Source organism: Carassius gibelio, chromosome B4, assembly GCF_023724105.1.
Source record: "Carassius gibelio isolate Cgi1373 ecotype wild population from Czech Republic chromosome B4, carGib1.2-hapl.c, whole genome shotgun sequence".
NCBI lineage: Eukaryota > Metazoa > Chordata > Actinopteri > Cypriniformes > Cyprinidae > Carassius > Carassius gibelio.
The window spans coordinates 7,948,292-7,975,028 of record NC_068399.1 but is presented as its reverse complement, the minus strand read 5'-3'; the positions used below and the strand labels follow the sequence as shown (position 1 = coordinate 7,975,028).

The window sequence follows — 26,737 nt, the reverse complement described above, 5'->3', positions numbered from 1 at the left end:
GCCCATATTATTATTTTCACAAGACCATAATGATAATAACGAATCATTATTTTATGAAAATCATTGTTATTTGTGATCGTGGAAGTTTGCGGAATGCTTTAAGACTAAGCGGAGTCCTCTGTTCCCGCCTCACAGCGCGCGGATCTCCAAGGCTTCACTGTCTGCGGTTTGACTTTACTGAATCAGATTGAGGCGAATACAACTTCTTGATCATGAGCCCAACATTTAGCAAGCAGGAAAACATTCATTCTACCTAAAGGAAGACGTATTTTATTGAGCTAATGCTGTTAAATAGAGAGAGAGAGAGAGCCAGTCTAGGGCTATTAAACTTAGAGCTCATTATATTGAAGTATTGATGCATTTTATTTATTCACATGCAGTATGGTTGTTGGTATTTAGCAGTTAAAACATATTTTTAAACTTGAGTCTAAATACTATTAAACTAACTTTAAAATATCAAGGAGTTTATGAATTAAAAATGCTAAAATGTCACAGTGCATGTTAAATAGTCTAAATGAACTTGTGCTAATAATATAATTAGATTTTTTAACATGAAAAACTCCTGTATAAAATGGGACAGCAACCTTTATATCAAACATTTTTTAATCGTCCACAGCTAAGCATCGCGGGAGGCTGATCAAGTCATTTTCAGATGCAATGAAAAAAAAAAAAACCTGGATAGCCTATATTAGGCCCAGGCTCTGCTCTGAAGTATAGAATTTTAACGGATTAATTGCCTATTTTCATTTGCTGCATGTCTTCTTTATTTTTAATTTTTTAAACATGCTAAAAAATTTATTACGTTTGTCAGAGGAAAAATATACAAGTCGTCTATAGTTGCATTTTAACGGATTCATCACCTATTCTCTGTTTGCTAGGGCTGTCAACTTTAGTCGTTCGTTCGATGTCGTTTTGGTCGACTGACATTCTCATTGGTCGGCAATTTTTTTTTTTTTTTACCAATAAAAGAAATTTTCATTGATTTACTCCTTGATATTTATTCCTTTATTAGCAGTTATATATTACAGTTTTCTAAATATAATTAGCCTATGTTTTATACCAAACTTTAAATGCTTTAATTTAGGCTATTTTATAATGGCGCCACAGTTTGCACCACATGACCACTCGGGAACCGCACCGTTGGCTGCACTGCTGCTTCGCGTTCAGTAAGGAAAAGTATTCATTTAGTTAGAACGCTACTCGTTTTGGGCTTTAGTAGAAAAAATGTCCAAGAAATCTAAATCAATTGTTTGGCTGCATTTTACAAAAAAAGACGACAAGACTGTGGAGTGCAAGCTATGCATCCTAAAGCTAGACGACCAATATGACATATCACCTAAAAGCGGTAAGCAAGATATAAATTTGTCAGACAGCTTTGCTATGTCAAATGTCGAAAAGTTTATATATTTTATTGGTTATATACTAGGCGCATCCACAGGCCATGCCACAGGCGTCAGGAAGCACCCAGACGCAACTGGAGTTGGTCCATCCTCTGTCGGCGAAGAGAAAGGAGGACATCACTAAGGGGATTGTGCATTACATCGCCCAAGATATGAGGCCAGTCAATACGGTGGAAGGAGAGGGCTTTAAGAACATGTTTAAAATCGTTGAGCCAATTTATACTGTGCCAGCACGGGAGACGGTCATGCGTGCGCTAAGTTCGCGGTTTGATGGACTTAATAAATGTAAATGTAAACCAGTTACTCCAATCCTCCGAGGCTGTAGGCTTCACAACTAAGAATGGAGGCATACATGACCGTTACGGCCCATTTTATTGATGCGGACTGGAAAATGAATAGCGTTGTTTTAGAAACAAAGCAAATGGATGAAGCGCACACGGGAGAAAATGTGGCTGTGCGACTCACTCAAGTCGCGGAAGCTTACCACATTCCACCAGAGAAGCGGGTGTCAGTGGTAATGGACAACGCTGCCAACATGGTCCTCTCGGTGGAATTACTGAAGGGATCCGGTCAGTGGCCAGACGTAGATTGGTTAGGTGTGCAGGCCACACCCTGCAGCTGTGCGTAAATGCTGCCTTAAAAGAAGACCCGGTGTCGCGCTCGGTGGCTGCGGCGCGACGTCTTGTTGGGCACTTTAAATAAGGACACAAAGCAAAAACGGGTCTCAAAGAGAAACAGGTGCAGCAAAAAGCTCCTGAGCACGAACTCATCCAGGATGTGGCCACCCGGTGGAACTCCACCTGCTTTATGTTGGAGCGACTGTTGGAGCAGCGCTGGCCCATCACCGCCGTTTTATCGGACCTCAATTACACTAAGAGGAGTGACAACAGCACTTTGGACATGACAACAGAGCAGGGGAATATGGCTGAAGACATCACAGACCCTCTTAAGCCCTTTATTACACTGACCGAGCTGTTGTCAGAGGAGGCTAACACATCCCTGTCAGCGGCCTTCCCAATGCTTGAGAATCTAAAAAAATGTCATCTTGCCATCACAGATAACGATAGTCCAACAAAGAAAAAGTTGAAACTTAAGCTTGTGCAGGAAATAGATAGTCGATGGAAACTCAAAGACCGAGTTGTGATGACAAGCAGCCTGTACATTTTAACTGTAGTACTGGAAATGCTTCAAACAGCTACCTTTTCTTAATGATAAGAAACGGATGAGGCCTATTCTGAAGTCGTGAAACTAGCACAAAGGCTAAGCCTCCCGGGAGACAGCGCAGAGCAGAGAGGGGATGATGAGGACCCGTTGGCAAAAAAACAGAAAACGGCAAAAGAAAAGGAGATAGTGATGCTTTTTGGTGGACATGGTGAAGAGGATGATCCTGATGAGCCAAGCGCACAAAGATCCTCTTGCGAAGAAATTAAAGATTATCTTCAGGACAGAAGTAAAGTGGACACTGCTGGGCCACTTGCGTGGTGGAAAAATAATGAGGAGAGATATCCACGACTTGCTCGGGCAGCCAAACGCCTGCTCTGCATCCCTGCAACCTCCACTCCTGCAGAGCGCATATTTTCCAAAGCGGGATTTATTGTTAACAAGTCGAGGAGCTGTCTTTTACCCAAGAATGTGGACATGTTAGTGTTTTTGGCCCACAACATAAAAAAGGTGGACTAGGCCTGCAGATCTGTAAGTAGCCTTAACGGCTTTATTATGCTGACTCAATAGATTTTGACTCAATTTATTTGTACACTTGACGCGTTTGAAAATAGCCTATATAATGTAACGAAACGAAAATAAATATATAGGCCTTCCTACTATACAGCCTATAATTATTAGTGTTTTTTTAAGGCTATTTTGAGTTTGTTTGTGTTTGTTTTAAAACGCCTAGATCGGTTGGACAAAAGTTAACCCATAGCTTTGAAAGTAAAGATGAATATACAGCCTGTATAATCGAGAGCTTTTGTTAGGATTTTTCATTATTTGGCAGTTTTAGCAGTTATATTTTTTGTAGCGTTGTGGTGTTGTCAGGTGCACGATTGTGACGGTCACTGTAGACCTAGGACAGAACTCCTCACTTTGCAGTTTAAAAAATAACTAAATTTTCAAATAATTGTATTATTATAGTTTTATGTATTATTGATGTTTTTCGTTGTTGTTTTAATTGCTGGTGTTGCGTTGTTGTTTTAATAGTTGTTTAAATGCTCTATAATAATTGTTTAATAAATGTTCAATCAAAATGCAAAACATTGTCTTTTTTTTTTTTTTTTGTCGACTAATCGGTGCACAGGACGGTACTTTGGTCGACTAAGCATTTCGTGGTTGACTACAGCCCTACTGTTTGCTGCATGTTTTTTTGTTGTTGTTGTTGTTGTTTTTTTTTTAAACACGCAGAGTTTGTAAGAGGAAAAAATATAAGTCAGGTATTCAAAGGGAAAAAAAATAATGTACTATGTATTTTTGCTTAATAATGTTATCGTGCACATCTTATTTCACCAAACATCTCTAATGTGCGATTATATTAAGACGTTTGTCTGTGAGATCTGCGAGATCTCTCATGCGCGCCGCGGAGGCTGTCTGTCAGTCACACACACACACACACCACAACGAGCCCGGGGCACGCACATGCATTAACGTAAACACCTGCTTAATAATAAAGAGTGACGATGGCGAAGAGATTTGCTAAATGTTATCGTACACATTTTATCTCACCAAACATTTCTAATGTGCGATCATATTAAGACGTCCGTCTGTGAGATCTGTGATTTATAAAACTAATAAAACCTATATTTCCCTCAAGACTAGTCATTTTCCCTCAAGCTGTTGTTAATTTCATCTGAAAGAAGAACTTTTTTTCAGTAAGCTAGGCCCTATGTGTTCAGTAAGCTTGTTTCAGTAAGCTATGTGTTTTCAAGGCTTCAAGGTTTTATTGAACGCTATCTCTCTACAAGTGCAAAATAATGCATTCTTAGTCAGTGTTTTATTTTGTAATTTTAAGAGCAATAAACATATATTGCAATGTTAAGGAATTCATGTTTTTTTCATTCAGATATGTAAATCAACATGTATAAATTGTAAGTAGTCAATTAATGGGGAGATAATCAAAATCGAATCGGTCTGGAAAAATTAATCGTTAGATTAATCGATGCATCGAAAAAATAATCGCTAGATTAATCGTTTAAAAAATAATCGTTTATCCCAGCCCTAATTACAGTCAGTTCAAAATTTGTCCCTTTGTGCCACCTGGCGGTAGTTAAGCGAATTATTTTAACACGCGACTGAATTCAGTTGATGCCACGGCACCGCTGCGGCGGTAAAGCCCATTTAGCTTGTCATCCTACTGTACATACAAAATATGCCAAAATATCCACCATGGAAATTACTCTCGAAAAAACTGTCAGTTATTTCTTAAGTGAAAGTAAACAGTTGAGGAAAAAAATGGGATGCGTATTATATTGGATGCGTTCATCGTCTCTTAAAGTGACCGCACCTAATTTAGAGATCTAGCTGCTGTAATGTTAATCCAAGAAAATGAAAATCACTCACTGCTCTTGACTGAATTACTTTGTAGTTTTAACAGTCAAACCAAAAATTATTCAGACATCAGATATAATTTTTGATATATATAGCAAAACCGTAATAATGTGAGAAATGTTGAAGGTGTCTGAATAGATGTAGGTTTGAATGTATATTTCATTTTTACATTGAAGACTATCCAGTGCTTTTTACATTTAATTATTTGGTTTCTGTATCTTGACACCTACAAACTTGAAAAAAACGTAAACATTGTCTAAATAGCACAAATAAATTAAAATAAACGAATATACAAGTTAAACAATTTCAAACAGGGCCCACTGGTACAACCTTTACCGGGGCCCCGCTGACCCCAGCTAAGGTTGTTTGCACCTTGTGCAATGTGGAATTAGTTTAAAGCTTTTTCAAGCACTTTGTGATGCATTTTAGAAACAGGAGATGAGCCCCTTTTCTAATACACAACCTAGCTTGATAAACCCCTTCTCAAAGACTTACTGTTTGTCAATTTTATTTGGGTAACACACATGTTCTGAATGCCATCGGCAGAATTTGAATGAGCCATTTTAATCTAGATTAATATAGATTAATTTCAAGATCATAGTGAGATTAATCTAGATTAAAAAAATTAATCTATAATCTATATCTGTAAAGACACAAAAAACGTGAGGTAGCCGTCACGCAACTGACACGCAGCAGAAACACCACGCTCACGCCACGCAGCCAGTGTGTCACCGGCCTTAGAATCATCTGCAGAGCGGGATTTGCGCTGAACGCGGAGACTTCCACCACTGCTCCCGACGAGCTGGGTGGCGCCTTGAATGGCTGACACCTCAGTCAGTGTATGAATGAGTGTGTGAATGGGTGAATGTGAGGCAACTTGTAAAGTGCTTTGGATGACCATGTGGTCTGTTGAAAGCGCTATATAAATGCATTCCATTAACCATTTAATATGTTTGTTTGGAAACACGAAAATGTACCTATGTTCCGCACACAAAATATTGCATTCGATACACACCGTACCGAAAGCCCTGTACCGAAACAGTCCAGTACGAATACACGTACTGTTACACCCCTAATATTTATATATATATAAATCTTTAAAATGGTTGTTTAAAATAAACAAGAATTTCTTATAAAAGATGATGTGAGTTTAAAGGGAACGGGTACAAAATGTAACATTAAGCATAGCCGGACTTTTTGCATTTAAGGATGTATATCTTATATATATATATATATATATAGCTTTTGTCATTTAAAATACAATTTCATATTTTTGTGTGAGAGATTAATCTTTAAAGGTCCAGTTTTTCATGCTTTTTTGAAGCTTTGATTGTGTTCACAGTGTGCAATATAACGTGTTCATGTTTCGTGTGTAAAAAACACAGTATTTTTCACACAATTCACCTATCTGTATACCGCTGTTTTCACTGTCATAAAAACGGGCTGATGTCTTCCTTGTTCCATGAAGTCCCTCCTTCAGAAATATGAAACGAGTTCTGATTGTGCCAGCGGTTCCTGTGTTGTGATTCGACACCAGCTGAGCGCACGTTGCCCTCCTGGAAATGGGATTGGACTAGTTTTGAGAAGCAAGTGGACAGGAGCATGTGCTGGAGATGTACTTATAATCACAGGAGCGTTTTTACTGACGAGATGCGCATGAAAATCAAATTAAATAAAAAATTTTTTGCACAACATCTAGTTAACAAAGCTAAACAACGTTCCCTTTGTGTAATACAGAAACTGTTAAACGCACCAACTTAAATAACAAAATACACTTACCAGTTGTGGTCGATAAACAACGCCTTCTTAAGACAAAGAGGGAACTGCTCCATCTTTCAAGAATAATCTTTGTGCGAATCCGGCATTAAACTGATTGAGATTGAAGAAGCTGTCTTCAGCAAAATGTGCTGCACATAGTTTTACATGTGGATTATAATTTTTCGGAACCGAGTTAAACATAAATTGTAACCATTAATCTCCAAGCACAGCATCCCTGGGAAGGCCAAACAAATGTGATTGGACTCAGAGATGAAAATAACAGCGTTTGACGACATGACGACAAACAGAAACGCTTCCTCTTCTCCGTCTGAGCGCAACAAGACCACGCCCTCTTTTTTGTATATTCATGTGGGCGGAGGTTAGTCAAAAAACGGTTCTAGTGATGTCATTATTGCAGGAACTAGAGGGATGTAGTCAGAACTGATCGTTGTAGGTGAATTCTGTTAAATAAAATATCTCGCTTGGCATTGAACTTTGAGCTTTAGAATTTTACAGATATTATTTGTACTCTAACAACAACATTACACACTATCTAAAGTTTAAAACATGGGATCACGAAGAACGGGACCTTTAAAAATTTTCTACTAAAACTAATATCTTGTGCTCTGAAAATGTCTTAATCTAGATTTTGGTGAGCTTAATAGGTATGTTTACTTACTTTTATATTGGAGTAACTTCACATTCAATCTTCAAATTATACCAACAATACACACACACCTCTATCTACAAGTAAATCACTTGTATACATTTTTGGACATATGGCCATGATCGAGCAGCCCTAGCAAAAAACTCTAGTCTACGACATCCAGCTCTCAAACGTCTTGTGAACAAAAGTGTGTTTTATGTTCTTATTTAATGACTTAAAAGTTTTAATTTATCACTAACCATGTTATTTTCTCAAAAACTGATGAAGGCTACATTCATGCTGCTCACATATTATTGTATCACAGTTTCTGCAACTTCAATCATTAATATGATTTTAAGATACAGAAAGAGCACAAATGTCCAGGGCATGTCAAAACTTCTCCAGGTCCCCAAACCCTCTCAGACCCAGAGGATTAATGCTTCATAAGACTAATGTACCACAAACAGTCATTAAATATGAATAAAGACCTAACGTTACCTCCTCGTTCCTCATGTTTTATTTTCCAGGTTTCCGGTTCCTCTTCTTTTATTTTCCAGGTTTCTGGTTCCTCTTCTTTTATTATCAAGGTTTCCGGTTCCTCTTCTTTTATTTTCCAGGTTTCTGGTTCCTCTTCTTTTATTTTCCAGGTTTCTGGTTCCTCTTCTTTAATTATCAAGGTTTCCAGTTCCTCTTGTTTTATTTTCCAGGTTTCTGGTTCCTCTTCTTTAATTATCAAGGTTTCCAGTTCCTCTTGTTTTATTTTCCAGGTTTCTGATAACTCTTTTTTTATTTTCCAGGTTTCTGCTTCCTCTTCTTTTATTTTCCAGGTTTCTGCTTCCTCTTCTTTTATTTTCCAGGTTTCTGCTTCCTCTTCTTTTATTTCACTCGTGTTCTCCTCGGTCTCCTCTTTAACAAACACCATCTTCAGCTGATATTCTTCCCGATATATTTCTCTTTGCTTCAACACTTAGACACGATTATGATGATGTGAATATAACATGTATTTACTGACCTGATTCAAAAACTGTATTTTTCTGTTACAGAAATTATATTTCTAACAGTTTGTATTAAACCAGCGCCACATTAAAACAACAGAGAGCGCGGTGAAGGGAATCTTCTTCCTCTGAGACTTGATGATGTTTGAGAAACAGACGTGTGTTTTAGCCCCACACGCTGGACTGGAGAGAGAGAAGCGGCAAGAGGAGGGAAATACAGGGAAAATTACTTGGTCAGACGATTTTTTTGACTACATATTATTGTCACGTGTTTCCATAGATCTTAGTAAATATTAACATGCTGCAATGTGTGATAGCCTATTCATTTATATTTGACTAATTCGTTTTTCTCCTCTAGTGCTGATCAAACAATTAAGTCTATCATTTTAATTCATTTTCATTTATTGTTTGCAGATCTGGGATTTTATAAATAAAACAAATCTTATCATTGTCATGTGTAAAAAAAAAAGTGTGTCACATATTTTCTTAATCTTGAAAAGTGTAAGTTTACCCTCTAAACAACTGAACAACTAGTGTTGATGGCAAAATTGTTAAATATCCAAAGGGAATAGCAAACCACAGTGCACATTTGATATTAATCTTTATGCAGAACCTGATTTTACCAAGTGAGACATGTTCCTGGGACAACATCTTTGTTGACACTGGAACAACATTGTGATTAACCAATCAGATTTGAAGAACAAGTTTATAGATTTTTTGAAGTTTATGCTTACAATCACTGTTAGTTGCTTGTACATCACTGTAATTCATCTATCATTTCCTCTGATTTTAAGGATCACTCATGGTTAAGGTTAGGTTTAGGTGTAGGGATATGGTCAAGCCTACATTTTTTGAGTAAAATGTTGTTCCAGGGTCAACAAAATATGTTGACATAGGAACACATCTAACTCAGCAATATCAGGACATGCAATCTTTATAATTCGTGGTATTTAGAGCAGACAGAGTCCTCATTTCTAGACCCAGTTAATTATCTGAAAGTGATAGATCTTTTTTGTGAAAGCATTGTTACTCCTGAGGAACAAAGAGGAATTAAGGGTTTGAAAAACAATAAATCCCCAGGGTGTGATGGATTTACAGCTGAGCGGCACAAATTATTTACTGATGAACTTACTCCCTTTTTAACTAAAAGTTTTGAAAAAGAGGCTTTACCTCCTACATTGCCGCAAGGTAATTTAATTCCTAAACCTAAGAAAGATCATACTCTACCCAGCCGGAATTTCAACATAGATTCACCGGTGATCGATTGACAGGGAGGCTGATTGCATTTAGATAAACACTGTACATTATAAAGATTAAAAATCTAATGACTGGCAGCAATGGCTTTACAATCATCTTCAATAAACTACCACATGCTCAAAATTGTAAAACAGCAGTTTTCATTTGGAAACATACTGCATAAAACAGATAATCCCAAACTTTAGCTTGCTGTGATTGTGTATGGATGTATTGTCAAAAACCTCTAGAAGAACAATCCAAATGCAATATAAATAAAAATAAAATATATATATATATATATATATATATATATATATATATATATATATATATCAATAAGCCCTCGTCTATATGGAATCTGATCCCTAAGTTGTTTTTTTTTTAAAAAAATTTCAAATACCAGTCATGGCCAAAAATATCAGCCCCCTTGCAATTCTGTCAGAAAATGCAACACTTCTCTTAGAAAATTATTTGAATTGCAAATGCTTTTGTATTAACTTATTAGCTTATTGTTTTTTTTGCACTGCAACAAGAAACAAACAGAGAAGAAAAGTCACCCTTGATAACATTTCATACAGGACACAAAAATGGACTGGACAAAATGATTGGCGACTGAAGCTTTGTGTTGTGTCACACTGAGCATGGAGAAAAGAAAGAAGTGTGAAGAGTTGTCTGTGGATTTGAGAGAAAAGAATGTAGAAAAACACAAACTATCTCAAGGCTACAAGTCCATCTCCAGAGATTTACTAATTCAAATATTTTTGTTTATAATATTTTTATGAACAAATAACTTTTGAGAAATAATAAGATTTTAGTAATCTTGTTGTTTATTCTACATAAAATGCTGTTTTGTGTCATGGTTATGTAATGATGTCTCCACACAATGACATCACAACGTCTTTTAGCAACAAATCGATCTGCCTTTAGCAATGTCCCCTGAAAATTACTGGGCAACACTGGATCTTAAGCTTTTAAAGCTAACTTGCTATTTCTAGCCTTTACATAGTTTAAATTGCTTAACAGTTTCCTGTTGAATTTTGTTAAATTTAGGTTGGGGTGTATTTGCAAAAACCCCAAACTTAAAAGTGTAGATAGCAAAATGATTCCACAAGCTCCAGAATGGGTTCATCTGAGAGTCCACTTGCACAGCACAATGGATCTGGAACAGATAAGGATTATGGATCCAAACTGGTCCAGAGGTAAGATTTGAAGAACCCTGGTCTATACCAAATTAAAAATGGGTACTCTGGCCAAAACTAGCTATGGAAATACCCAAAATAGAGCTGACAAACATTATGTAGACTAGATTGCTCTATAAAAGCTTAAATATTCCATGTCATTTAGTAATAAACCATAAAATCATTCAAAATTTTCTAAGTTCTTAACTTTCAAAATCTTAACTTTCCTTGGTCAATAACAATGAAACACTCTATAAAAAGTAGGTAATTACATGAAAAAAAAAATGCAACCAAAAATTGTACAAAAACATTGTTTTATTTAATGAAAAACTTTACCTCTAGAAAGACGGTTCATTTCAGTAACTTGGTAAATGAATTCAGCTATAAGGAATTTTATAGCACACAAGTTTCATTATTCACTTTATGTCAGCTTGATGTTAATTTAATAAAATTCAATGTCAGTGAAAATGCTGAAAAATGAATACATTAGGAAACAAAGTCGATTTGGCAATAAAGCAGCTCTAGAGAAAACTGATTTCATAATCTGACTCCATTCAGTTCAAGTTTTGTCATTATGCAATACAATGAAATCAGTATTATTCCTGTCCAGTCGTGATGTTTACTTGTCATGGTATTCACTGACATTCAGGGCTGTGTTGTGGTCGTCTCGGGGTGCAGGTCCACCATCTGGTCTGGATATGGACCGAATCCAGCTAACTATGATAACCTTAGGACAAGAGTGAGACAGAAACATTGAAATAAGTAACAAGTATCGGTGTTGACTTTTTCTCACAGCCCCTGTAATTTTAAAAGCACAAGTTCATACAGAATCTAATGACATTTTATAGCAAAGATTAATGTAGGATGTAAAAGTAGGTTTGTCAAGAGTGTTGCCAACTTAGTGACTTTGTCACTAGATTTAACAATTTGTTTTTTAAGCGACTAGTTAACGAGTCTCTGTGATTCATTGGTACTGCCGCACGAGTGCACAATCTTGCTTTGTCAGCACACACACACCTCTCTGCATCTGATCTGTTCATCGAGAGGCGAGACAAGCAGCGCTTTCAGTTAAATAGATATTCTGTCGCTTCTAACTCTATTTTAAATACAAACATAGCCAAAATCACAGGTGGCGCTATGATTATAACTGAATATCGGCATGTAAATGTCTTCAGGCCAGAACTCTTACCAAACATGCAAAGTTTCAGGCAGATCAGACATTGCATGTTTAAGTTAGTGTAAAAGAAGTAATTTCCTGTTGCCAGCAGGTGGCGCTAAGAATATAAAAAAATATTGGCCTAAAGTTCAGGCAGGGACCCATATAAAACACATAAACTTTGGGCAGACCAGATATTGCATGTTTAAGTTTGTTAATGGTACATAAAGACGTTACATAATGAACTGTTATGTTTTTAATACCTTAGAATGAGCCATTTCTTTTATATACACTGTGTTAAATTTACACACTGCACCTGTTAAGTTTGGGCAAAGTCAATGTTTGTTTTGGGGTGTTAATATATGTTTGTAATGTTTTTGGTATTATGTGATCAACAATTCACTTAGGACTTCTGGTTTGAACGCCATCTGAAGAAACTAAGATTTACGACTCAGTGGTGGAAGCTACTGCTGATATGTCCAGAAGAGGTTATGAAGGTCCAGAAGGTCATCGGATCGCCAGAAACAATGTTGGAGCAAATGAAACAGCGGACCTGGAGCAGAGTTGGCAGAGGAGCAGGGAGCAGTGCAGCGAACAAGAGGCGGGACACCGGTTACAAAGAAAAACTCAGAGCCTTTAAGAGGACCACATCTACACCTTCAGGAAAGTGAGGTTTACCTTCTTTGTTGATCCTTAAAAAAAAAACACTAAATCTGTTTAATGGTGTATAATAAGAGGATAAGTAAGGTTTTTGGAGGGTGTTTATTCTCAGTGAGGCCATAACCATTAAGGGCCTGCTCCTCTGACTGATGAAGATTTTAACGATCGTTTGCAGAAAGAAATAGAGGAGTACTTAGAATATGACGATAAGGATGAGGTGTCACCAGGAATACTATGGGATGCACTTAAGACAGTGATTAGGGGGAAAATAATTAGTATTTCCTCTCATATGAAAAAAGTAGATCAGCAAAAACTCTGGCATTTAGAGGATAAGTTGTTATATATGCAGCACCAACAATCTAGGTCTCATAATGGTAATATTAAATCGGATATGATAAAACTAAAAAAATAAATAGATGATTTGAACACCATGGACATAGAGAAAAAACGTCCGTAGGTTACGTATGTAACCCTAGTTCCTCGACGGAACGAGACGCTGCGTCGAGCGCTTTTGGGGAACGCCTTTGGCAAGAACAACTCTGAATATCGTTTGCAATCAGTTCAATGGAATAGCGTGACGTCACGGACAGGGTGACGTAGCGACCAGGAAGCTATAAAGGCACGTGCCACGCAGCTGGCTTCAGCTTCGAGTAGGGAAGCAAGCGCAGGCAGGGGTGCCGGGAGTATGGCTCGGCGACGCAGCGTCTCGTTCCCTCGAGGAACTAGGGTTACATACGTAACCTAGGGACGTTCCTCTTCGGGAACTTGAGCTGTGTCAAGCGCTTTTGGGGAACGATGTGCCAACGCTGCCAGACTACCAAGCCCCTGCCTAGTGTGTATCCGAAGAGCACAGCTTAGGACGAGAGGACAGAAGAGCCAGGAGCGGCTCGCATATCGAGATTGTAAAATCTGGCGAATGTAGAGGGCGTGGACCACCCTGCAGCGTTGCAGATGTCCAAGAGGGACACACCTGCTAGAAAGGCCTTAGAGGCAGCCATACTCTGCGTAGAGTGAGCCTTGGCTCCCAAAGGAAGGGGAAGACCAGAGGACTCATAGGAGACGTTGATAGCCTCGACTATCCAACGACTAAGGGTCTGCTTAGAGGCAGGAGAACCCTTTTTAGGAGGACCATAGCATACAAGCAATTGGTCAGACTTTCTCCACAGGGCAGCTCTGTGGATGTATGCGTCCAATGCTCGCACTGGACACATACAATTTAGCTTCACCTGGTCTGGCTCCCGAAAGGGAGGAGGACAGAAGGCCTGCAGTACGACAGGTTGTGGTGTGACAGAGGGAACTTTAGGAATGTAACACGCTCGAGGGTATAGAAATGCTTTGGCCATACCAGGGGCAAAGTCTAGATAGTTAGGGGCCACCAAGAGGGCCTGAAGATCTCCAACTCTCTTTAGAGAGGTAATAGCCAGTAATAGGGCAGTCTTAAGTGTCAGTTGTCTGTCTGAGATTTCTTGAATTGGGTCGAATGGAGCTTTGCAGAGAGCCTCTAACACCACAACCAAATCCCATGGGGGAATACGGGACTGTACTGGAGGTCTCAGCCTCAGTGCACCTCGGAGGAAACGTGTAACTAGGGAGTGTCTAACCAGTGACTGATCACTGAAAGGGACGTGGTAAGCAGCTATGGCCGCCACGTACACCTTTAAGGTGGAGTGGGTTAACCCCGCAGAGAGCCTAGCTTGTAAAAACTCCAGAACTCTACCAACTGGGCAGTTAACAGGGTCAAGGTGGCGATCTCTGCACCATGAAGTGAAGAGTTTCCACTTCAGGGCATACAGTTTTCTCGTGGAGGGAGCTCTGGATTGGAGTAGGGTCTCAACAACCTCGGTTGAGAGACCAGCTGCTAACAGATGTGCCCCCTCAGGGGCCACACCCACAGCTTCCACAACTCTGGGCGAGGGTGAATTATTTTGCCCTGCGCCTGAGAGAGTAGATCTGTCCTGATCGGAATCTGCCATGGAGAGCCGTCGAGAAGAGAAATCAGATCTGCGAACCATACTCGGCCCGGCCAGAATGGGGCTACTAACAACACTCGCCAGAACTCCCGGGAGCAGAGCGATGGGGGGAAATGCATACAGACGAAGCCTCGGCCAAGTCTGTGCCATGGCATCTAGTCCCAGTGGAGCTGGGTGAACTAGAGAGAACCAGAGGGGACATTGCAATGTCTCTCGGGTCGCGAAGAGGTCCACCTGAGCTTTGCCAAATATTTGCCATATCTGCTTCACCACCTTGGGATGAAGCATCCATTCCCCGGGCCTCGGCCCCTGTCTCGACAGCATGTCTGCTCCCACATTCAATCGCCCAGGAATATACACTGCTCTTAGCGAGAGGAGTTTGCCCTGGGACCACAGGAGGGTCTAGTACACCAGCTTGTACAAGGGGCGTGAACGCAGACCCCCCTGGTGATTGATATAAGAGACTACCGCTGTGTTGTCGGTGCGCAATAACACATGACAGCCTCTCAGGTCTGGGAGGAAATATTTTAAAGCTCGATATACTGCTAGCATTTCTAGACAATTGATGTGCCATGTCAGATGGCGACCGCTCCACAGACCGCGGGCAGGGTGGCCACTCATGACCGCACCCCAACCGGTGAGGGACGCATCTGTCACTAGCGTTACACGGCGACCAAGAGCTCCCAACACCGGGCCCTGATTCAAGAACCAAGGTTTCTTCCATATGTCTAAGGCACGAAGGCATCGCCACGTGACCTGAATAGTTCGGAAAGGATTTCCCCTCGGGGAAAACCCCTTGGTCTTGAGCCACCACTGAAGGGGCCTCATGTGCAGGAGACCAAAAGGTATCACGTTGGACGCAGCTGCCATGAGCCCTAACAGTCTCTGAAACTCCTTCACAGTGAGTGACTGGCCTTCTCTGACTCTCTTGACTGATGTGAGGATCGACTCGATCCGATCAGGAGACATACGTGCCTGCATCGTGGTCGAATCCCATACTACGCCTAGATAGGTGGTTCTCTGAACTGGAGAAAGTACACTCTTCTTGGCATTCAGTCTCAAACCCAGCTCCCCCATATGGGCGAGAACGACACCTCGATGTCGAACCGCCATCTGCTCTGATTGAGCTAGAATCAACCAATCGTCGATATAATTTAGAATGCGGATGCCCTGCATACAGAGGGGTACCAGAGCCGCATCTACACATTTCGTGAACGTGCGGGGTGAGAGTGCAAGGCCGAATGGAAGTACTCGATATTGATAAGCTTTGTCCCCGAAAGCGAACCTCAGAAACTTCCTGTGTTGTGGAAGGATGGATATGTGGAAGTATGCATCTTTGAGATCTATCGTGACAAACCAGTCCTCGGATCTGATTTGAGCTACAACCTGTTTGACAGTAAGCATTTTGAACTTCAGTGACATAACTGAGAGGTTTAACTGACGTAGGTCTAAGATCGGACGCAACCCCCCATCCTTCTTTGGAACTATGAAATACCGGCTGTAGAACCCGGATTCCCTGTCTAGATGAGGAATCACCTCGATGGCTACCTTCCTTAATAGGGTATTCACTTCTTGTTCCATAACCAGAGCCTGCTGGGGGCTGACGACTGTCGGTGTAACCCCATTGAATCTCGGCGGTGGACGGCCGAATTGAATAGCATAGCCTCTTTCTACTGTGTGCAGGACCCATTGAGATACATTTGGCAGAAGTTTCCACGCATCTCTGTAGTAAGAGGCCCCCGAAGGGGAGGCGAGCTTCCCAGCTCCGCTACGCTCACGGGCGGAAAGACCGCTGCGCCCTGAAACACTGGCAGGGTTGGCAGACCGGCCTCCAGAGGGTACCGGGGAGAGGCGGGCACCGTATAATGAGGTGGATACCGCTCTGACCCCGTAGGGGCTACCCTCGAGGTCACTGGAATACTGGCATCAGGACCTCTTTGTCGAGGGCTTCCTAGCTTCAATAGCTGTACGAAGATCAGATTTTATTCTAGGAGCCCCCGACTCAGAGCGCGAGTGGCGACGCTCTGCTTTTGAGCCTCGCGGTATGAGGAGCCTGCTAGTGGTGTGAGTATCTCCCGTCCAGATAACCCACAAGAGCGACGAGGGAGGAAACTCTGGAACGCCGCCGCCTGCTTACGGACCTCCTGGAACCTGTCGACGACAGTATTGACTGTGTCGCCGAACAGGCCCGAGGCTTGGAGCGGGGCGTCCAGGAGGCAGAACCTGTCATGGTCTTTAATTTGGGACAGGTTCAGCCATAAATGCCTCTCCGCGGCCACCAAGGCTGCCATAGACCGCCCAATCGCGCGAGCGGTCTCTTTGGTGGCGCTAAGGGAGAGATCAGCGGTCCGTCAAAGCTCTGCAATATCCTCGGACTTGATCCCCTCTCCCTCGTCTACATCTCTCAGCAGGTCGGCCTGATATGCTTGAAGGACGGCCATGGTGTGAAGGCACGCCCCTGCCTGACCTGCTGCCACATAGCCCTTGCCCACTAACGCAGATGTTGTTCTTAATTTCTGTGAGGATATGTGTATTCCTACAAAGACTCAGCTAATTTACAATAATGACAAACCGTGGTTCACTGCAAAACTCAGACAGCTCCGTCAGGCCAAAGAAGATGCTTACGTGAAGGGGGACAATGTCTTGTATAAACAGGCTAAATACACATTGGAAAAGGAGATCAAAGTGGCAAAGAGGAATTATTCTGAAAAAATAAGGACTCAGTTCACTTCCAACGACTCCGCATCAGTGTGGAAAAGTCTAAAGAAGATCACCAATTACAAGACACCACCCCCCAGCACTGTAGAGAATCAACGACTGGCAGACGATCTGAACGAGTTTTACTGCAGGTTTGAAAGAACACCCATCACCTGCTTTGAATGCCTCCCCACACAACCATTCACACCATTCACAACTCCTGCAACCAGCCCTGAACGCCTCTCCAAACAACCGTTCACACCATTAACAGCTCCTGCAACCCATCCTGAACACCTCTCCAATCAAGCACTCTCACCATTCACACCTCCTGCATCCCCCCTCTCAGGTGGGGCACCTGCAATTCAGATCAGCGAGGATGCGGTGCACCAGGTCTTCCGGAAACAGAAAAGGAAAAAAGCACCAGGCCCAGATTGTGTTACACCAGCCTGTCTGAAATCCTGTGCTGACCAGCTGGCCCCCATCTTCACACAGATCTTCAACAGATCGCTGGAGCTGTGCGAAGTAACTTCATGCTTCAAACGTTCCACCATCATCCCCATCCCTAAGAAACCCAAAATTACAGGATTAAATGACTACAGGCCTGTGGCTCTAACGTCTGTAGTCATGAAGTCATTTGAAAAACTGGTGCTGGCCCACCTGAAGGACATCACTGGGCCCTTGCTGGATCCTCTTCAGTTTGCCCACAGAGCAAACAGGTCTGTGGACGATGCAGTAAACATTGGACTGCATTATGTTCTGCAACACCTAGACAGACCGGGGACTTATGTGAGGATCCTGTTTGTGGACTTCAGCTCGGCCTTCAACACGATCATCCCAAACCTCCTCCTGCCCAAACTAAATCAGCTCTCCGTGCCCACCTTCGTCTGTCAGTGGATCAACAGCTTCCTGACAGACAGGCAGCAGCTAGTGAGGCTGGGAAAATACACATCCAGCACCCGTACAATCAGCACCGGAGTTCCCCAGGGCTGCGTTCTCTCCCCACTACTCTTCTCCCTGTACACCAACGATTGCACATCTAAGGACCCCTCTGTCAAGCTCCTGAAGTTTGCAGACGACACCACACTCATCAGCCTCATTCAGGACGGTGACGAGTCTGCTTACAGACAGGAGGTAAAAGAGCTGGCTGTCTGGTGCACTCTCAACAACCTGGAGCTTAACACCCTCAAAACAGTGGAGATGAGCGTGGACTTCAGGAGAAACCCCCCCTGCACTCCCCCAACTCACCATCATGAACAGCACTGTGACTGCAGTGGAGTCATTCAGGTTCCTGGGAACCACCATCTCTCAGGACCTGAAGTGGGACATTCACATTGACTCCATTGTGAAAAAGGCCCAGCAAAGGTTGTACTTCCTCCCCCAGCTGAGGAAGTTTAACCTGCCACAGGAGCTGCTGAAACAGTTCTACTCCACCATCATTGAATCCATCCTCTGCACTTCAGTAACTGTCTGGTTCAGCTCAGCTTCTAAATCTGACCTCAGAAGACTACAGAGGGTAGTCCGGACTGCTGAGCGAATCGTTGGTACAACCCTCCCTTCTATTCAAGAACTGTACTTATCCAGAGTGAGAAAAAGGGCTGTCAAAATCACTTTGGACCCCTCACATCCATCTAGTCGACGCTACAGAGCACTGAGCACTAGAACGACCAGACACAGGACCAGTTTCTTCCCTCAGGCAATCCATCTTATGAACAGCTGATAATAACGGCGAACACACTACACTTTATATTTATATACACATACACTTTTTTTATCTAACACACATACTTAGTATACACTTAAATTTTGCACATAATATGTATGTACATACATAACTGCATTTTGTAATATACCTGCCTACAATTGTCATTTGTATATTGTCATTCACTATCTACTTATTTGTATTTTTTATTCTTTTATTATGTGTTTTATGTTCTGTCGCTGTCATTCTGTTGTACTGCGGAGCTTCTGTCACGAAAACAAATTCCTCGTATGTGTAAACATACCTGGCAATAAAGCTCATTCTGATTCTGATTCTGATGCTTTTGTAGGCAAGGCCGGAGCCTTCAGAGACGATGCCAGATGGGTGACAGATAGCCCGCAAGCGTCTGTTAAACCCGTGGCATCACTCTGTACCCACGCTTATCGAGCCCTGTCACATTCCCATAATACTGCAAATCAGGGCCGAAGAGACGGGTGGAATATGGGTGTTTCCACGACCTCGCTATTTCGGCGTGGAGGTCGGGAAAAAAGGGAAGGCTCCGGGCTGGAGGTGGTGGTTTGGGCCTGAGATACCGCTCATCAAGTTTACTTCTCTGCGGTTCATGTTTTTTCTCTGGGGGCCAGTCTATTTTTAACTTCTCGACTGCGCGAGTAACCACCTCCAGCAGCTCCTCATACTGGGGCGAAAGGGGTGGCGAATCCCTACCAACTGTCTCCACATCCACCTCATCAGACGAAGAGAGATGGAGTGTCGACCCCTCGCCCTGGGGGGAAGAAACCGACGAGCATGCTTCCGATCCCAGGGTTTGGGCGCTGGATCTAGCAGATGAGGAAGGAGATAAGGACTGGCCCATCTCCATTCCTTCAGCCAGATCCACCTGCGAACCCCAGGAGTGCAGCAGCCACTCTGCCTCAGCAGAAGCGGGGCCAGAGCCGCGGGGAACGCTGGCGAAGGCTCCCCCCTCGAAGAGAGCTCCGCCGGGATCGAAGCGTCCGCATTGGCAATCGTTCACAATGCGGACAGTCGGCTCCTCCCTCCCTCACTATTCAGAGTTGTTCTTGCCAAAGGCGTTCCCCAAAAGCGCTCGACGCAGCTTGAGTTCCTGAAGAGGAACTGTATATTCTCAACTTCATGAAGACAATAACCAGGACATCAATACCTTTTTGTCTGAACTCGAGTTACCACCAGTGGCAGAGGAACAAAATAAAGTTATTATCCACAATAACTAAAGAAGAAATTCAACTAGCAATTAAAGGGATTCATCAAACAAATACAGATTTAAGACAATATTAGGAGGGTTTTACACATAATGAGGCGGGTGGATAAGCAAATATTAGAGACCTTAGGACTGAGTTCAGATGCCGAAAAGGCATTTGATTCAGTGATGTGGTTCTTTTTATATAAGGTACTCGAAATATTCAGTTTTGATAAATCTGTAATTGAGGTTATCTCAGGGTCATACATTAAGCCAACAGCTAGGATCAAAATGAATGGAAACCTCACTGAGTCATTCACACTGCAGCGCGGGACTCGACAAGGGTGCTGCATCTTGCCACTGCTCCGGGTGTGTGTTCACAGTGTGTGTGTGTGTTCACTGCTCTGTGTGTGTGCACTTCAGATGGGTTAAAAGCGGAGCATGAATTCTGAGTATGGGTCACCATACTTGGCTGAATGTCACATCACTTTCACTTTTAACTGGCGTAAGAACAGTAGGAGGGTAGCGAAAATTGGCACTTTTTGCTGATGATTTGCTATTGACTATATTTTACCCTACACAGGTTGTTCCTAAAATCATTAAACTCATACTAGACTATGGCTCTATTTTTCAGGGTACAAGATTAATGTAAATAAAACACAGGTATTCACTCTGAACTATGTCCCACCAGAAGAAATCAAATATAGATATAAATGGAAATGGAAGGCAGACAGTATCAGATATTTAGGGGTGTGGTGTAGTGGCCAAGCCCAGATTTGCCCTAAGGCCCTACAGAGGTTTCTGGGATTTGCCAACTTCTACCTGTGTTTTATTCGCAACTTCAGCCAACTAGCCACACCTCTGACTGCCTTGACCTCCCCCAGAACAGCGTTCAGGTGGTCAAACACAGCTGAGGCTGTGTTTGCCAAACTGAACGGCCATTTAATTTCAGCCCCTATCCTTATAGCCCCTGATCCATCATGTCAGTTTGTGATGGAGGTCGATGCATCAGAGGTGGGGGTAGGAGCAGTGCTGTCCCAGCGTTCTCCTACATACAACAAGATGCATCCCTGTGCATTTTTGTCCCGTCATTTATCGCCTGCCGAACATAACTACAACATTGGTAATAGAGAGTTGTGTCACGGCGCGGTAGAGACGGCGCCGTGGAAAGAACAAGATCTGGGTCCAAGTGCAGGGAAGAGACACTTTATTTTAACAAGAACAAACGAGAACTAAAAGGCCAACACGGCAAAAACAAAAACAAAACCAAAACGAATCACAGGAAAACGAGCACGAGAAACACAGGTACATAGACATTACAATAAAGCCAGGCAGAGTGGTGGGTGAGATGAAACTATATACTCGTGAACAAATAGGGAACAGCTGTGTGCGTGATTATGTGCACACGTGTACAGAGTGAGTGGATGCAACAGGTGTACAGAGTAAATAAGGTAATGAGTCAGGGAGCCAGGGAGAAACACAGGTGGAGCAACTAAACAGTAATGAGGTGACAAGGTGGGCGGGGTCAGAAAAGGAAAGGAGAGAGCACATGGCACCAATTAACACAACACAAGCCATGTGCTCACAGAAAGACAAAGACAGAAAGACAGAAGACTGTGACAGAACCCCTCCCTTAAGGAGTGGATTCCAGACACTCCAAAATAATAAATCACGGAGGGAGGCGGAACCGAGGTGGATCAGGGGGAGGGATGGAGGGCCAGATAATATGGTAAAACAGACAAGAGAACCAGGTAGAATGGGGTAACAGAGACAGACGACCAGGTAAAATGGTAAAACAGAGACAAGAGGACCAGGTAGAATGGGGAAACAGAGACAAGATACACAGACAAGAAACCCAGGAGGGAGGTGGACCGGCAGAGGATCAGGGGAAGGGAAGGAGGGCCAGGTCCATAGGAGGGAGGTGGACCGGCAGAGGATCAGGGGAAGGGAAGGAGGGCCAGGTCCATAGGAGGAAACAGAAAGAAAGACACAGACCGCAGAACAACAAAAAATAACACAAATACACAAGTCCAAAAAGGACATCATGTGACGCCCTATGAGGGCGGAGCAGAAGACCACCATAACGGTGTGGTCCGGACGGACGCCCCCCAGGGCGGAGCAGAACACCACCACAACCGTGTGGTCAGGGCGGAAGCCCCCCAGGGCGGAGCAGAAGACCACCACAACCGTGTGGTCAGGGCGTAAGCCCCCCAAGGCGGAGCAAAAGACCACCACAACCGTGTGGTCAGGACGGAAACCCCCCAGGGCGGCGGTGGATGACGCTGCCTCGGGGGCATCGTGGGCGGACACCGCCTCCTCGGGGCAATCCTGAGCAGATGCCGCTGGCTCGGGGACATCGTGAGCGGACGCCGCTGCCTCGGGGACATTGTGAGTGGACAACGCAGCCTCGGGGGCATCGTGGGCGGACACCGCCTCCTCGGGGCAATCCTGAGCGGACACCGCCGCCTTGGGGCAATCCTGAGTGGAATCTGCGGCTTTGTGAAGGCTAGCATCCAGCCCCACTGCCTCAGAGGGAACATCAGCAGGCTCCACCACCTTGTGAGTCCTGCGAGCCGACCACGCTGCTCGCACCGACATCCACTGTGAATCCCGCATGCAGCGGATCAGCCCGTGACGCTCCAGGAACAGGTGTGAGGCACTGGGTGCAGCCGACGAGGCCTCTGCTGACTCCTGGACTGTCGCCTTGGGAGAACCTTGAGCTGGCTCTGCAGCTAACTCCACCCTAACAGCTGAGCCGCTCAACTGCAGAGCCAGGTTGATGTAATCCTCCAGCATCTCGTCGGGGTGCCAGAATGGCATAAGGGACTTGAAGGGCTCGGCTAGTCCTCCCCAGAAGAAAACCATTAGACAAGTCCTCTCTGTCGCTGACAGCTGAGCCGCCCCCACGAACTCCCAAGCATAATCCTCAATGCTTCGCTCTCCTTGGCAGATGTCGAGGAATCTCCCTGCTGGACCCATATTTGCTGGCTATATTCTGTCACAGCGCGGTAGAGACGGCGCCGTGGAAAGAACAAGATCTGGGTCCAAGTGCAGGGAAGAGACACTTTATTTTAACAAGAACAAACGAGAACTAAAAGGCCAACACGGCAAAAACAAAACCAAAACGAATCACAGGAAAACGAGCACGAGAAACACAGGTACATAGACATTACAATATAGCCAGGCAGAGTGGTGGGTGAGACGAAACTATATACTCGTGAACAAATAGGGAACAGCTGTGTGCGTGATTATGTGCACACGTGTACAGAGTGAGTGGATGCAACAGGTGTACAGAGTGAATAAGGTAATGAGTCAGGGAGCCAGGGAGAAACACAGGTGGAGCAACTAAACAGTAATGAGGTGACAAGGTGGGCGGGGTCAGAAAAGGAAAGGAGAGAGCACATGGCACCAAATAACACAACACAAGCCATGTGCTCACAGAAAGACAAAGACAGAAAGACAGAAGACTGTGACAAGTTGTTGGCAGTCAAGTTAGCGTTGGAGGAGTGGCTTCACTGGTTAGAGGGGTAGGGGGTACCCTTTATTGTCTGCACCGATCACAAGAACCTGGAATATATCAGAACCGCCAAAAGATTGAACTCTTTTTTCCGGTTGTGGATATTAGGGATTGTAAGATTCACTGATTTGCATCGGTGAATCGGCATAAGATTACAATGCGATGCATCGATTTAAATAAGCCTACATCAGATACGGTTGGCATTTGTATATTGCAATGCATCATTTCTAACATATTTGCATTGGTAAAAAACGATTGATACATATATAATTATTAGTAGATGCGCTATTCTTTTACTATTTATAAAGCGAACAATATTTTGTCATGTAACTTTTAGATTGACTTCTCCTTTTTGAACTGTTTCGAAAGCGCATTCTCTCATCACCACTGCAGCTGCTACGTGATTATGACATATCACAACAACACTATGGAGACCGAGAGGTGTCCTCCTGAGAGTTACCACCTAGAAGGGATTAACATGGCAGACTCTGAACTCTTTCTTCCACCAAGTCATTTTAAATCGAGTGTTTGGAAACACTTTGGGTTTTATAAGCGAGATGGAAATCTTGACAAAACCCAGCCAATTTCAAATGTGTTGCGCCGCTATAAAGTATACAGGCAGTACGACTAAATTGACAAAACACTTGAAGCGCCGACACAATATGAGTGCAGCAGAGACTCCCTCCCCTTCGGAATCCGCTGTTGCTAGTACTAGCAGTTGTGGTACCACTAGCAGGACGCCAGGTGAGTAAACAATTACATCTTTTTTTCACTCCCTGCTGGCTGTCACCTCTGCTCGTTCCAAAGCAATAACCAACGCGATCGCCTTTTTTATTTGTAAAGACATTCAGCCTTACAGTGTTACTGTAGGGCGACCTGAGCCAGATAATGAACAAAAGATTGACTCTTCTCGAGTATTACCTTTCTGGACATGAACAGTATACCATGCACACAGTTTCAACGGAGGGAGTGAGAGCTCTCAAATCAGCAAGATTTGAAAATTCTGATTCAACTATTAAAATCCTTAGTCGGGGACACCCCTAGTATGTTGCTGATACATATGCTTGTGTGGTCTATATGATTTCTTATGTGTCCAAGTCAGAAAGGGAGATGGGGTTGTTGTTAGGTAATGCACAAAGAAAAGCATTTAAAGAGGATTAATATTGGTGCAAAAGATGCACAGAAAAACCTAGGAAGTGTTTATTGCAGTTTACAGTATAGTATTTATTTACATAACAGAGATGTGTGCCCCACGATGTATGGCAGCATTTGCATCAGAATATCATGTTTTAAGTAAAAATGAACAATCTTAAATTAAATAATGGTTGTGGTTTTATCGCCAAAAGACCACGAACACAGCCAGCAGTTGTTTATGCACGCTTTTTTTAAAAAACTAATCCAGAATCATTTTATCAAAGTATTATGCAGTTGTTTCTGTCATACCGTTCAGATATCAAGCTGAAACCTCAGAATTTTTTATCAATTGAGTAATTTTACAAGAATGGTCATGCAGTGTTTAGTTATGAATCTACACACTCAGTTAAGTCAGTTGTTGACTTAAATAGAAATAAGTTTGAAATAGAGGCAGATAAACTGGATAATATTCAGAATACAATTGATAGTGACGGTGTAACAGAAGATGGATGGTGTGAGCTATGTCCAGAGCTAGAGTAAGAACGTTTAGTGTGTGAGGACAAAATGAAAAGACAAAAAACAACTAGTGGAAGAACATGAAGACAATATACCAGATTTAGCATCAAGTAATCAAAACGTTGCACATTTAGAAAAGAAAAATAATATAATGTGCAGAAGTGATGGTCTAGCCTTAATTAGATCTTTGCATGATTGGCAACATCTGCATTATCTTCTCTAATAGATTAGAAGCTCTAGCCCCCATCAAATTAAAAAATGTTGGAGAAAAACATACCTGTGCCATGATATAACAGTAATACAGTGGGTATTGATGTTATATCATGGCACAGGTACGTTTTTCTCGAACATTTTTGTTTTCTCCTAAGAAAGAAACTTGTAGTCTTGAGAGCAAATGGAGAAGAAATAACTTGAGAATTTTTAGAATTTCCTGGAAAGACGGTATGTCCAGTTAACAACAGCACCACCATGGCAGCGCCTCAGGTGGACGATCATACAGCTAAAACAGCACCACCACAGCAGCGCCTCAGGTGGACGATCATACAGCTACAACAGCACCACCACAGCAGTGCCTCAGGTGGATGATCATACAGCTACAACAGCACCACAACGGCAGTGCCTCAGGTGAACGATCACACAGCTACAACAGCACCACCACGGCAGAGCCTCAGGTGAACGATCACACAGCTACAACAGCACCACCACGGCAGAGCCTCAGGTGAACGATCACACAGCTACAACAGCACCACCACGGCAGCGCCTCAGGTGGACGATCATACAGCTTACCGCACCACCACAGCAGCATAGACTTTAGCCATTTAGATTTTCAATTCAATTCAAGTTTATTTGTATAGTGCTTTTTTACAAAACAAATCGTTACTAAACAACTTTACAGAAAATTATGTTTCTACAATATTTAGTAGTAGCTTATGGTGGTGACTGTCAGTTTGTGCACGTTTAAAAAAATTAATACAAGACGTAGTCAGCCAGACGATGAACATTAATATTATTAATTAATAATTATTATGTGATGCAGTCAAACTTGTGGCAATATTTGTTAGTTCTGTTTGTTGATTCAGGGTTAGCATCATCTTAGGTCCTCTGAGGGTCAGCATCATCTCTTCTCGGGTGTTCTGGATCCAGACTGGAGCTTGTGTAAATCCTAGTTAAGATTCCAGTTATTAACAAATAGCAGTTTCTGTTCTTTACATCATGACAACAACCATTCATTTAAAGCAAAAAGTCTACTGAACCTTTCGTGTCCTCGTCGATACGTGGGCAGTGGTCCTGACACGATGATCGTCGCCGCGGGCATTGTGCTGCAAACAGTCTCGATCAGGCTGCTGAAGTCCCTCTTCAGCGTCTCCGTCTGCCGCAGCGTGGTGTCGTTAACCCCGGCGTGAAACACGACTGCTCTGGGGC

General features: G+C 42.9%; 2 protein-coding genes across 4 annotated transcripts in view; both read right to left on the bottom strand.

Annotated features, from left to right (window-relative positions):
* LOC127955956 (zinc finger protein 501) overlaps positions 1 to 26,737 on the bottom strand; it is a 315,828-nt gene that overhangs the window by 69,308 nt on the left and 219,783 nt on the right. Inside the window, exon 1 of one of the 3 annotated variants that reach the window (XM_052553656.1) lies at positions 7,840 to 8,456. The exons of the other annotated variants lie outside the window; for them this stretch is intronic. Within the exon in view, the coding sequence (XP_052409616.1) occupies positions 7,840 to 8,263 (424 nt within the window). The 5' untranslated portion in view covers positions 8,264 to 8,456. Of the gene's footprint in view, positions 1 to 7,839; positions 8,457 to 26,737 lie in introns of those variants that run through there. 3 annotated transcript variants of the gene reach the window in all.
* Positions 1 to 26,737, bottom strand: part of LOC127956046 (zinc finger protein 93-like) — a 235,215-nt gene that overhangs the window by 6,384 nt on the left and 202,094 nt on the right. The gene's annotated exons all lie outside the window — the stretch shown is intronic.